The sequence below is a fragment of the Hippopotamus amphibius genome, chromosome 10, assembly GCF_030028045.1.
Source record: "Hippopotamus amphibius kiboko isolate mHipAmp2 chromosome 10, mHipAmp2.hap2, whole genome shotgun sequence".
NCBI lineage: Eukaryota > Metazoa > Chordata > Mammalia > Artiodactyla > Hippopotamidae > Hippopotamus > Hippopotamus amphibius.
In genome coordinates this window covers 101,854,869-101,869,402 of record NC_080195.1, presented here as the reverse complement: position 1 = coordinate 101,869,402, position 14,534 = coordinate 101,854,869, and the positions used below count along the sequence as shown (strand labels likewise).

Sequence of the window (14,534 nt, the reverse complement as noted above, 5' to 3'; positions counted from 1 at the left end):
CACCTCCCCACAGGGAGTGGTATTAGAGAGCAAACTGCCCCACTGTAACTGCTGCTGAGATGCCACAGAGTACTAGCCACATTAACAAAGTTCTGCTTTATCCTTCCTTCTACTAAAATATTTACACAGAAAAGGGAACTTATTGACACCATCTAAATATAATTAAAACAGCAGTACTCAACCAATGCAGTGCAAAATGCACCCCTGAACACTAATTTTACTTTCTGTTAAAGAATCTAAATACCTTTTATATTTGCCTTTGGTCCACTATACTGTCTCCGTGTGCACACTTCACAAAGCAGTTTATTAGCATCTTGAAGTTTCTCATTTCGGGTGAACTGATATAAACAATGTTGGACTGAACATTCATCAGTATTGAAAGCTTCCCTGTTTGCAAGAGTACAGAAAGCAGTTTCTGGATCTTCGTTTACAACCTCATATACCTTCGTCCCAGGAGTAGGATCGTCATTCAGAATCTCTATATTTATTTCCTCAGGTTGAAGAGCAGCATTCAAGTTAAGGTTCTTAAAACCACTGGCAAGGTCCACTTCTCCACTGCTCCCTTCCTTCAGGCAGGCACCATTTAAATTCCTAGCACATTCAGCGGGAGAAGATGCCAAAATCTCCAGACCATTATCCATGCTGACATTTTCCATATCTACTTCCTCTGTGGATTTTTGACTGTCAGTTATACTTTCGATCATTTTTTCATGGCCATTCAAATCTTTCTGACTAACACAATATTCTTTATGTGTAATTTCCTCCTCTGAGATATGGTTGGATTTAATATCCCCTTCTCCCTGAAGTGACATTTCGACTTCACATTCATTATCTTCAGGATGGTCAAGGGCACAGACATCATTTAAATGAAGAACTTTCCCTTGAATTTTTTGTTGCCGTCGTTGGTTCTGTGTAAAAAGTACACAACATTAAAAAAACAACAGCGAGAGAGACGAGAAAAAGCATACATGTACCACATCAGGTTTTCTTGTTTATCAATCAAAAATAAGCTAATAACCCAATGCAGCCAATAAATAAAAATAAAATAAATAAATTTATTAAAAAATGTTTAAAAAAAAAAGATAAGTTAATAAGGAAGAGTTCACTCCCAGAATTCTGAACCTAAAAGTTCCTTTATTATCAGGGATCAAATAAATTATAGAGAAAGGTTCTTCGATTGAAAGCAGGGATAAAATGTCACCAATCATCAAAAAATTGTCACACGGACAAATAAAAATGTGCAAGACACAGTCTTCGATCTAGACAGAGCAGTGAGGCTGCTGAACCCAAGTAGCCATGTATTAAAGCAGGGGGCGAGTGTCTACATATACACCAGGAAGGGACACATCTATGTGAGTTACAATTACCAGATCAAGGTTTCACTTAAGAGATAAAAATAAACTGAAAACTCAAAGATGTACAAAAACAAATCAAAAACTCAAGGATGGGCAGAGGGACGGAGGAAAACATTCCAGGAAACAAATGGCCCAAAATTAGAGAAGCAAGGAAACCACAAGTACAGAGGACAATAAAATACTCTACCCACTTAAATCACCTTCTTTGCCATTTGCTGCCTATGTCCAAGTGTGGGGTGGAGGGTGGGCGAGAGGGATGCATTCTATCAAGATTCTTGTTACTGGAATGCCTAAAGACTCAAGGGGTGGGGCTTCCTAGGTGGCGCAGTGGTTAAGAATCCGCCTGCCAATGCAGGGGACACGGGTTCGAGCCCTGCTCCAAGAAGATCCCACATGCCGCGGCGCAACTAAGCCTGTGTGCCACAACTATTGAGCCTGCGCTTTAGAGCCCGTGAGCCACAACTATTGAGCCCATGTGCTGCAACTACTGAAGCCCACGCGCCTAGAGCCCGTGCTCTGCAACGAGAGAAGCCACGGCAATGAGGAGCCCGAGCACCACAACGAAGAGTAGCCCCCACTCACCGCAACTAAAAAGAAAGCCTGCGCACGGCAAAAAAGACCCAACACAGCCAATAAAATAAACAAATAAATAAAAATTAAAATTAAAAAAAAAAAAGACTCAAGGGGTTAGCATTTTGAGTTATCACTAAAAGGATAGTCCCTGTGAGGCTAATTTATAATACCAGAAAGCTGAAGGGCAGCATATAGGGCACTGGACACAAACATTTTCTGACATCTTTCGTTAAAAATAGTTACACATGAAAGAAAAATGGGGAAAGGAGAAAAGCAAATACTTCAAAGGAAAGGAAACACAAATGGCCCTGAAACATAAAAACACGCTTAATTTCACTTACATTAAAATAAATGGAAAATAAACCTGTGCTGAGATACCATTTTCCATCTATCAGACTGGCAGAAATCAGTAAGTTTGATAACACACTGCTGTTGAGAATAAGGAGAGACAGCAAGTCTCATATGTTGTTGGTGGGAATATAAATTGGTATAACTTTTGTGGAGGGCAATTCATTTATCAAAACTACAAATACAATCCCCCTTCTCAAAACGTGCCCTACCAATGACACATGTATAGGGTTACTCACAGCAGCACTGGCCATTATAGCAAAAGACTATAGGTGTTCGTACACCTAAATCAATAGAGAAATGGTTAGGTGAACTATACTATATCTATTATACTATATATAGTAGTATGTTTACCACCAAAATAGTATACGGCTATTAAAAGAGAAATCTTTGTGTCCTGAAATGTAAGGATCTCTAAGATTCTAAGTAGAAACAAAAAAGGTCCAGAACAGTGTGCATAATTTTTAAAAGGAAGGAAAAACGAGGCTACATATTTGTATTGTATTTGATCATATTTTCCAAAAAAACCTCGAGGACACATGAGAAATTAATGAAAGTAGTATCTGTATCATACAAGGAGGGGGGCTTTTATTGAACACCTTTATTTTATATATTTTAAAATTTCTGAATGTCCAATGTATTAGCAACTCAAAAAATTACTGAAAATAAACTAAATTTTTTTAAAGTTGTCACAAGTAATGCACAATTTTTTTTTAAAAAAAGCACATTTTCTTCACATATACTCAAAGAAATTTCACTGCAGAGAAAACTAAATGGGCTAATTCTATAATTGCCAAATGAAAATGCTATATATAAAATAACAGACCTGTCTACCAATGTCATTCAGACTTCAAATTCAATAGTTCAAAAATTAAAATTAATGGAGAGATATACCATGTTCTTGGATTGGAAGAATCAACATTGTGAAAATGACTATACTACCCAAAGCAATCTACAGATTCAATGCAATTCCTATCAAATTATCTATGGCATTTTTTACAAAATTTCGACCAAAAAATCCTAAAATTTGTATGGAGACACAAAAGACCCCAAATAGCCAAAGCAATCTTGAGGGAAAAAAACGGAGCTGGAGGAATCAGACTCCCTGACTTCAGACTATACTACAAAGCTACAGTAATCAAGACAATATGGTACTAGGACAAAAACAGAAATATAAATCAATGGAACAGGATAGAAAGCCCAGAGATAAGCTATGGTCAACTAATCTATGACAAAGGAGGCAACAATATACAATGGAGAAAAGACAGCCTCTTCAATAAGTGGTGCTGGGAAAATTGGACAGCTACATGGAAAAGAATGAAATTAGAACACTCCCTGACACCATACACAAAAATAAACTCAAAATGGATTAAAGACCAAAATGTAAGGCCAGACACCATAAAACTCATAGAGGAAAACATAGGAAGAACACTCTTTGACATAAATCACAGCAAGATCTTTTTTGACCCACCCTCTAGAGTAATGGAAATAAAAACAAAAATAAATAAGTGGACCTAATGAAACTTCGAGGCTTTTGCACAGCAAAGGAAACGATAAGCAAGATGAATAGACAACCCTCAGAATGGGAGAAAATATTTGCAAACGAATCAACAAAGGATTAATCTCCAAAATATATAAACAGGTCATGCAGCTCAATATCAAAAAAACAAACCTCCCAATCAAAAAATGGGCAGAAGACCTGAATAGGCATTTCTCCAAAGAAGACATACTGATGGCCAAGAGGCACACGAAAAGCTGTTCAACATCACTAATTATTAGAGAAATGCAAATCAAAACTACAGGGAGGTACCACCTCACACCGGTTAGAATGGGCATCATCAGAAAATCTACAAACAGTAAATGCTGGAGAGGGTGTGGAGAAAAGGGAACCCTCTGGCACTGTTGGTGGGAATGTAAATTGATACAGCCACTATGGAGAACAGTATGGAGGGGAGGTTCCCTGAAAAACTAAAAATAGAATTACCATATGACCCAGCAATCCCACTACTGGGCATATACCCAGAGAACACCATAATTCAAAAAGACACATGCACCCCAATGTTCACTGCAGCACTATTTACAATAGCCAGGACATGAAAGCAACCTAAATGTCTATCAACAGAAGAATGGATAAAGAAGATGTGGTACATACATACAATGGACTATTACTCAGCTGTAAAAAGCAATGAAGCTGGGACATCTGTAGAGACATGGATGGACCTAGAGACTGTCATACAGAGTGAAGTGAGTCAGAAAGAGAAAAACAAATATTGTATATTAACACATATATGTGGACTATAGAAAAATGGTACAAATCAACCGGTTTGCAAGGCAGAAATAGAGACACAGATGTAGAGAACAAACATATGGACACCAAGTGGGGAAAGCGGGGAGGGTTGGGCAGGGAACGAATTGGGAGATTGGGATACCAAATTGTACACTCTAAATATATGCAGTTTATTGTAAAAAATAAAAAGTTTAAAAAAAAAAAAGACACATGCACTCCAATGTTCATTGCAGCACTATTTACAATAGCCAGGTCATGGAAGCAACCTAAATGTCCATCAACAGAGGAATGGATAAAGAAGATGTGGTACATCTATACACTGGAATATTGCTCAGCTGTAAAAATGAATGAAATTGGGACATTTTTAGACACACGGATGGACCTAGAGACTGTCATACAGAGTGAAGTGAGTCAGAAGGAGAAACCAAATATCGTATATTAACACATATATGCAGAATATAGAAAAATGGTGCAGATCAACCAGCTTGCAAGGCAGAAATAGAGACACAGATGTAGAGAACAAACATATGGACACCAAGTGGGGAAAGCAGTGGGGGAGGGGAATGAACTGGGAGATTGGTGGGATTGCCATATATACATTACTAAGAAGAAAAAAAAATCAAACTGTACACTCTAAATATATGCAGTTTATTGTATGTCAATTATATCTCAATAAAAGTTCTTTTAAAAAATTAAAATTAGAAAAGTATGGTTTTCCTCCTAATTACTCACCTTGGCTTGCTTTTTGGCTTGCTTCTTTGCTTTTTTCTGTAAGTGCTTACTTGTTCCTGAAGGAATATCATTTCTCTCCTTTATGTAACTGTCGTTATCTTTTTCTTCCTCACTTTCTTTATTTTCTTCCTCCATTGTCTTTTTCAGATTTTTATCATTTATACTTTTCTTACCACTCTAAAAATATGAAGAGAATATGGGCCAAAAATAAAACTTTACTACTGCTGGTGAAGAGATTTCACATTACCTAAATAGTTTTCTACTCCTATGTTACACCAGATTTATTTTTCACAATGTTTGGAAACATACCCAGGACAAAATTCATTCATCTCAAACACTAGAAAGCAATCTTCACATACTGAGAAAACAAGCAAACAAATAAAACAGTAAAAGCGGCAACTTAACATGTGAGTATAATAGAAAGGAATATACTAAGTTGTATTAGATACAGGCTGTATCACGCTGTAATTATGTCTATTTACAGATTCACTTTCTGTTGATAAGTGATTTACATGTCCCACTACAGGTATTCCTTTTCATTCTTTTCTTTCTTTGCATGCAAATGACAATTTTAAAGAAAGAAAAAATAGATTAAGTTTGGTAAGACTTTAATCAGTAACAGTGATTTAAAGGGACGCCCAGTTCATATTAAGTTGAATAATGCTTTAACCAATACTCATAATATGTTCTTTTTTTTCCTACTACTACTTGATGGGAACTAAACTAATATTGCTTAAAACTGAGATACTCTCTGTTAACATTTATGTACTTAAGACTGTAAGGGATGTGTGGTTAGTCTGAAACAATGAAAATAAATAGTAATTTACATAAAGTAAATACTTCCCTATATGTAAACTAATCAAGTTAATTATAAATAATTCTAGACACACTCTTTGAAAAATATATATATATGCATATATTTTTATCCTATTCTTTTTTCAAATCTTTAAAATTCTTCTGTCTCATATACACTAAGAAAAATTTCTCTATGCATGGCCTAGTAATGTACAAACTTAGAAAAGGTAGCAACCCCCCCCCCCCATTAAATCTAGCACAGGAAAGAAAAAAATCTACTTAAATAAAATAAACTCAATAGTCTTACCTGATCATCCAAAACCGGCAGAGACAAATCAAGGAACGATTCATGAACCAAGGAGACCTTAACCAACCAAAAAAGAAAATGTAAAAAGGAGGGAAAGATTCACTTTAAACACTATATAGTAAAATCATGGGGGGCGGAGGGGGGCCTACATTTTAAAATAAAGGCTTAAGAGAATGAAATGAAAAATTACACAATGTTGAGGACTTTGGGTTGGGGAAAAAAAATACTAAACTAACTTCTTCATGATATAAGGAGGGCTCATAGTTACAGCAGAAAACTATGCATACTTGGACCGTTCAAAAAGAATATCTTATAAAACTAAGACATTTCTGTTTTTGAAAGAAACAACTGATAAACCGTGTTCTATAAATATTAATGCATAAATTCAGTCTGCACCACATCTACTTACAGTTCTGCATTCATCACACATGATTGTACTAGTTAGTTCACCACCAAATATTCGGTCCACAAAACTTGGTACTGATTTTTTCTTTTCATAATCTATAAGTGGAAAAAAGCCTATCAATTACCCTTATATAATTAATGAAACAAGTTGAAACTACTTACTTACCTAACCCTAAAATTTTATTTTTAATTTCCTACCCCATTGATGTGTTTTTCTCCTTTCATAATTATCATAATTTTATTTTTATGCCACAGTCAGCAGCATATACTCTACTTCTAAGCATAACACAATTTACCACAATCACATCTTGTGAAAAAGAAAAAAGTTATTTAAGATCTAATCAGTGGAAACTAAACTGTGCAAGTCAGTGAGACTTTCTGTATATCATTATCTTACCTAGTAAAATGAGCAGATCGAGCTGGGCAGAATGCTATTTTAGCCCGCTTCTAGCCCTAATATTCTAACACTGGCAGCAAATTTGGGAATAACTTGCTTTGTGAACTCCAATTAAAACAAAAACAAAAAGCCCTCAGGAAAGTATTTCAGACAAAATCCTCTTTTTATTTTTCTATGTTCCCAGAAATAACCTTGATAAGTTTAGCTTAAGTTGACATAATTTTACTACCTAGTCACCCAACCTTCTAATTCCATGAAATGTGTAGGCCTTATTCAAATGACAGGTGTTGTTTACACAGAAACACATTTTAATGACAGACAGTGTGAGCAGGCTTGATTCTCTCTGTTGCTGGCCAGGCCAGCAGCAAGGGCTCCAAGGAGGCAAACAGTTGCTAAGTGTCGATTCTGAACTGTGCTTTACAATATAGTAGTTGCCAGTCACTGGGGCCATTTAAATTTAAATTAGAAAAAATTAAATGAAAATAAAAATTTAGCTCCTTAGTTGCACCAGTCACATTTCAAGGGCTCAACAGCTACATGTGGCTACTGTATGGGACAGCAGAGATATGGAAGCACTCCATTATCACAGAAAGTTCTACTGGACAGACCTTTTCTACATCTTTAAATGTCCCACAGTAAAAAAAAAGTCATCTCCATGACCAATAAACCAGCTGACAACTCACAAAGAGACAATCACTACTAATTAAAATCTAAGATTTTGAGGGAATTTCCTGGTGGTCCAGTGGTTAGGACTCGGTGCTTTCACTGCCTGGGCAGGGTTCAATACCTAGTTGGAGAACTAAGATCCCACAAACTGCATGGCGAGGCCAAATAAAAAAAGTCTAAGCTGTTGAAAAATAAAATTGTGATGACATCTTAGCTTTATGTTTATAAATTCCACCACAATTTTCCATAAAAAGAATATGCCAAAAGTTAAATTTTTCTTAAGTGTTTACCTTTGGAGTACTGAATAACTTTTTTAAATTAATGGAGATAAAGAGAAATTATACATTAATACCTATGGATTTGAAATATATTTGCCAGCAAACTTGTTCTAAAGTACAGGGGAATTCAACTATAGTGTTTTATTTCAAAAAGTCAGACATTACCTTTTACTTTATTTTTTAGTTCTTCATCCAATTTTTCAGTAGAATTACCAAATGCTTTAAGAATTCCTTTACTCACTCTCTAAAAGTAATAAAATAGATACATATACTATCAAATTTTATAGTTATTTGCCTTAGAAAATATGTAATCAAGTCAAGATAGTGATTAAGAATTAGCTCCCCAAACTTACTGAATAAGAATATTTCTAAAATCACATTTTCAAAATTAATTCCAAAAGCTAAAAATAATTATACTTAAAAAAATAATCACTAACCCCTGAGCAAAGGCACCATCTTATCATTTCAAGATTTTAACCTACTCAAACCAAAGCTTTTCAGAACATGCCCACCTCCTTTGAAAAGACCACTGAAATACCATGTCCTAGAAGCAGAGTGGATAATGAGAGCTACAGGGACAAACTCCAGTGCTCAAAATCCAGCTCCACCACTACGGGGTGACCTTGAACCAGGCACTGAACTACACCCTAGTTTCATAATCTACGGAGCGAGAAAATGACAACAGCATCTACCTCACAGAATGGTTGTGAGGACTGAGTAAGGTAATTCTTATAAAATAATGAGAAGAGTGCTTGACAAAAAATAAGAGCAAAATAAAGATCAGTTGTTATCACTGTATTATTACTATTATTAATTATATCCATATCCCCCCCAATTACTTTACATTCTGGCAATTAACAAAAAATTTAAAATGCAACAAATGTTCCCTGACTCCTACAAAATAAAAATACTTCCTAGATTCAAAAAACAGTGTTAAATCACACTCAGAATAAGCGTAAGGGTGCACTGCAACTGGAAATCATTTGAGGGAGAAACATTTTCCAGTACCTTGTAGCTCTCCTGGTACAGGGTAGTACAATAGAACCCGTAAAGAACAATAACACTGTAAACATCAAGCAAAGTTAGAGCATTATGAAAAGGAGAATCAATCCTAATTCCCTTCATTCATTCTAATAATTAAAATATACTGGCTGAAAAGGCTGGTGAAAAATAAAATTTTAATATAATGGCCTCAACAACTAGTTTTCACTGCTCTAATAACCCTTAAGACATCACATGACAGACAAGTTAATGAAGATGAGATTATAAAATACACTGGTCAAAATATACTAACTTGATGTTCTTCTGCTCTCATTCCATCCAATAAATAACGAAGCAGCTCCTGGCTGTCTTGCTGCTGATAGCCTTTAAATCGCACTGCTCTGCAGAAAAAAGAAAAAGAAAGAAAAAAGAAAAACAAAGGTGAGTCCATTAAAATGAAACTATTTTTTTATAAAATCTCAGGACTATATCCCAAATCTTGGAGTGTTCTAGTTTCTCAAAAATTTCTGCTTAGTCCATTAACACAAAGTATGTATTTTTTTAATCCAAATGAAATAAACCATGCTTTACTATAACTACTGAATTAACCCTAAAGCTACTAACTTTTTCATATTATTTCCCAGCATCCTACTGATGCACTGAAAGCACAATCAAAACGGATACTCACTTTTTACAGACCTGAGAAAAGAGTTCTCTAGGTGTCACGATTCCCTTTTTGGTCTCTTGCATCTCATTAAGAAACTGGCTCATGGCTAAAGTAAGAGGGCCTGGAGGCTCAAGATTTATTTCTAAGGGTTCCTGAATATGGGAATAAAAATTACTTTCTTCAGTCAAATTTTGGAATCATTTATTTTAACAAAATGTAACTAGTCAACCTACATTCCTATTTTCCTGACAGAGCTGTCCCAATTAAAAGCTCAAAATGGACATCAAAAGATGGAAAAAGTATCTGGTCACAGACTGTTCGATAAAGAGTTCAGTTCTACTGTTTTAGATTACCAGGAACTTACTACCTAGGAAATGAAACAAGCCAAAGCAAAATGTAAATAATAAAAATGGATAAGGTGAAATTCGTTTGGCTATACAGCATTTAAGTCACCTGAAAAGATGTTAAAAACAATAATGCATGCCTAGGGCTTCACAAATACCAACAGCATTCCCAGGATGCCAAACAATCAGCAGAGGAGAACATGGCATACACAGAGCAAATAAATATAAAGGCCCCTCATAAATTTCTGTTAGCCTGAAAATCCTTATCTTGGTAGCTTAAGACAAAACAAACAAAAAAGGTAAAAATGAGCATCGATTCTTAAAAATAATGTAAAATGCTGCTATTCAGAGAGGAAAAGTACTGAATAAAAGAAAATTTTAAAGTACATACTGTTAGTGCCAAATCAGGTGGTTCAATTTTTACAATTGTTCCAGACATTTTTACTTCTTTTAGTAGTTCTCTAAGCACTGGTGTTTGTGACAAATTCTGGGATGTAGGATGGAAAAGAAAGGGAAAATTATTTAAAGACAAACCAGTTAATTCAAATGTTTTTTAAGTATCTATTCTACCAAAACAGAAAGTCACTATCAACGCTGCAACTTTTATTGTGTCTATCAAACAAAAAGTAACATCATGCTCTTTCCCCCACTCTAACTGGTTCATAAATACTTCAGTTCTGAGCTTATTCATCACCTCAGAAGGTCATTTTCCCAACCACCCAATATGCAGCAGCTACCCTATCGCCAACACCACCACCACCACTCACCACCACGTGTAACGAGCCATTTGTTTCTGTACTTGGTTCTCCTGAGTTTCCGCCGCCCACGTGAAAGTTCTATGAGGGTAGGGGCCCTATTTGTTTTGAACCCTACTGCACCTCAGTGCTTAGCACAGTGTTTTACTGTCAAGCAAAGTAAACATTTCCTTGAGTACTCTCTGAAAACACAGAAATAAACTACTTACGGGAGGAAAAGCTCAATACTATAAGTAGCAAATATGCAAAAACACCCTATAATATGAGGAAAACACTAAATTTTTTTAAAGGGGGGAAATTAATATTGGCACCTGCATAACTGCATTGAAGAAACATGTATTTCCCAAATTACTAAGTCCTTTCACAGTTATTTGGGAAGTAGAATTCATGGAAGGATTTTCTTTAGCCATGTTTTCCTTTTTGTCTCTCTCTTGCTCGTTTTTACTCTCCTTTTCTAGTTTTTTATTTTCAAGTTCAATATTACCATTATCTTTTGCTGCTTTTTAAAAAAGAGGAAGAAGAAGAAAAGACTTATTAGCGAAATGTGTAACCCAGACACACCAAATGCAAAGTTATACTTGGGACCAGAATTTGTGAATTTTACCTAATGACATAATTTGCCACCTGTTTGATTTTAAATGTTTCCCTACAAACATAAGTAAATTATCATCAAGAGAGAAAAACCAATAAACAAAAAATATTTGGAACCGATTTAAGCATTACTTTGACAAATGAACCAAACAGTACATGCTTCAGTATAAATCTCTTTTTTACTGCACAAATGTTTTCTGCAAATGAGCATATGTTGCCCTGTGAAATCAGAGTATAAAGTAATCAAGTAAAGAATGTGGACATGAAGTAAATTTTTAAATGAAGTCTGAGGGTCAAAAACCAATCCTGAAGTTAGGAACAAACAATTCTGGCTCCACAAAAGATACCGCTGTGACCATAAAAACCTAATCAAGCTTTTAAAGCAGATGATGAAAGCCAGCCCCATTAATTTATGTATGAAAAAAACTTGAGAAGTGCCTGGCCTTTTGAAGGAGTGTCAGGCACTTTACTGTCACATCATCCAAACAAATGTAACAAAATAAATTCATTATAAGGCAGGTCTCCCTTAAGCCCCCTGTGCCAGAGTATGGGAATAGCGTGTTACTGCCCATTACTTAGTCCAGACTCCTCATAATATTTGACTATATTATTTCTCAGCTTCCCTTCTAATTCCTTATAATTATCTATATTTTCAGTTTTACATTCTTAACCAAAAATAGTTTGAAATCAATCATAATTAATGTTATTCAGCTATAGGTAATGCTACCGTATGTTACACTAAATATCAGCAGATTATATAAATCAACATTACAGTATATATTAAGAAACAAATGATTTTACCTGATTTTGCAGCTGTAATACCGGCTTGTTTTCTAACATAATCAACCACCTGACCCAATCGGTTTGAATTACAATACTGGACCTCATCATCACATAGGTAACACCTGTGTCCCAAAAGATCCCAGAGAAGAAAAGTGACAGACAACCACAAAAGGGGACTAATTTTAATTCATGGAACCCAAAGTATGTAACCCTCAAATTATTTTACTAAAGAAACTGAAAATAAAAATTCTAATGTTTTCTTAAGACTATACATAGTAACTCTGGTTTACTGTTAAATAAGGTTAGCCTGAATTATAGCTACATATAAATACTCTGAAAATACTCCATTTTACTGAAATGGCTATTTATAACATTAAAAGTGAAAGTTTTTCCTAATTATATTTCAAATTACAGACCTACATCATCAAAATTAACAAATTTTACAACTGACAAATGATGTTCAGTGAACACTGCTGTGTAAATGGTTTTTAAAGATGTAAAATTTTATTTTACTGATGTTAAAAGAAATACCAGCCTGACGTTTTCATGCAAATTCACTGCCAAAATTCACTATATTCTCAGTTTATCTGGAATTTGTTCTTAGTGTCCCAATTTTTAAATTAAAAACAATCCACCATACGCTTTGTAATATCACAAGAAAGAAAAACAAAGGATGAAAATGCCTATATCTTCTCCATGCTATAATTTTTGTGTTTGTATAATACTAAGCAAAAGCTTAGTATTCTAAAATCACATTCTCTAGCCTTCTGAAAGTGATGGTATTTCAACAAATACTACAAAAAATTTTAACTTTCTTGCTCTTTAAACATTTCAAACACCTCCACTCTGCAACATTTCAAATAATTTCCAGCAAATGGGCATAGGAGTTGAAACTCACCATACACTCCAATTGTCCAAACTAAGAACCAGACAATGAGGTTCAGATCTCGGTGTCATATAGTGCTTCAAGGCGTGCTTTTCCTGAGAATTTCTGCCGCAGCCCTAGAGAATCATAATTATAAACCTCAAAGCCACAAAATTCACCAGAAGAGGAGAGAATTCATAATCTATAATGAATAAGGAAGTGGGTCAAGAAATTCTTCCATTCTTATAATTTTGAAAATAAAACTTTAGAGAGTCCAGATTTTGTTAAAACTTAAATACAAATAGGCAACTGAGGACATTTAAGGAAGAAGGCATTTAGAAAACCACGAATAGAAGCACTCTTCCACTCCAACTTGTCCTTTCCAGTCCCAATGAGACCATGCTAATGTAGTCATTCACTAGTTCTAGTTTGGACTCCTTAACACCTTCCTAAATATTTTCCTAACTTCAACCCTTCTTCACATACATATTTTTTCAGTTAATATTCTTAAAACAAAGCTCTGTTCATATACTCAATTCCAAAGTGATGAATTGCTCTTAAACTCCTACTCAACAAACCTGATACTCTCTGACCCCTATCCACCTTTCCAGGATTAGCTCCCATATTCTTCTATTTGAATATCATCTACCAGCTAAAACCACACCACTTCCACAATACAACTTTGTTCCCATTATTCCATTTGCCTTGAAATACTTTACCGTTACTGCCACTGATCAAATCCTACCCAGTCTTCAGGATCTTGCTCAAAGGCCACTTCCTCTCAGAAGCTTATGCTTACCCTCCAAAATAAGAAAACACTATAATCTTCCTATAAACAAACTCCTACAAAACATGGTATAAATTCCTGGTGGTATTGCTTATTTTCTACCTTATATTAAAGTTGTTAATGTTGATATCCTTTCTCCCCTGGAGTATAAATCCTGAAGGCATGAAAAACAGAATTAATCTATTACCAAAAAACTAGCAAAGTGAAGGAGGTCAGTAAGCATTAATTGAACAAGTAAATGGAAGATTTTCACCTACATCTGCAGCGGCACATTCATAAAAGTACACGACCATACTGTGTGCCTCCAGCTGATTAAATCACTGCTAAGAAATTCATCTTCACTGTGCATCTATCTGAACCAGGCTTCCTTCTCTCTTGGACAGCACTAAAATAAGTGGTCCTGCTTCTACTGTAGCTACTAAAAATATACTTTGGAGGGAAAATATTTACCAATGGCTTCTAATCCTTTAGCTATGATATCAAACCTACTGATTTAACCTATCGCTCAACATTTAAATCTAAAATAAATGAATTAAAATTTGATATTAATTTTGAAAATTATAACACCATTTGAGATTATCTGAAACTTAAAAATGAGTTATCTTGAGAGAGCAGTTG

The 14,534-nt window shown here is 35.0% G+C and overlaps 1 protein-coding gene across 6 annotated transcripts in view; it reads right to left on the bottom strand.

The window, feature by feature from the left end:
• The window catches only part of USP16 (ubiquitin specific peptidase 16), a 31,518-nt gene that overhangs the window by 6,939 nt on the left and 10,045 nt on the right, over window positions 1–14,534 (bottom strand). For 5 of the 6 annotated variants that reach the window (XM_057696457.1, XM_057696454.1, XM_057696459.1 and 2 more), the window contains 11 exons: window positions 13,163–13,266; window positions 12,283–12,386; window positions 11,202–11,389; window positions 10,527–10,622; window positions 9,813–9,943; window positions 9,438–9,525; window positions 8,309–8,387; window positions 6,807–6,898; window positions 6,398–6,454; window positions 5,296–5,472; window positions 245–908 (listed from right to left, as the gene is read on the bottom strand). In XM_057696457.1, coding sequence (XP_057552440.1) covers window positions 245–908; window positions 5,296–5,472; window positions 6,398–6,454; window positions 6,807–6,898; window positions 8,309–8,387; window positions 9,438–9,525; window positions 9,813–9,943; window positions 10,527–10,622; window positions 11,202–11,389; window positions 12,283–12,386; window positions 13,163–13,266 — 1,780 coding nt within the window. The remainder of the gene's footprint in view (window positions 1–244; window positions 909–5,295; window positions 5,473–6,397; window positions 6,455–6,806; window positions 6,899–8,308; window positions 8,388–9,437; window positions 9,526–9,812; window positions 9,944–10,526; window positions 10,623–11,201; window positions 11,390–12,282; window positions 12,387–13,162; window positions 13,267–14,534) is intronic. The other variant, XM_057696458.1, reaches the window with a different exon arrangement.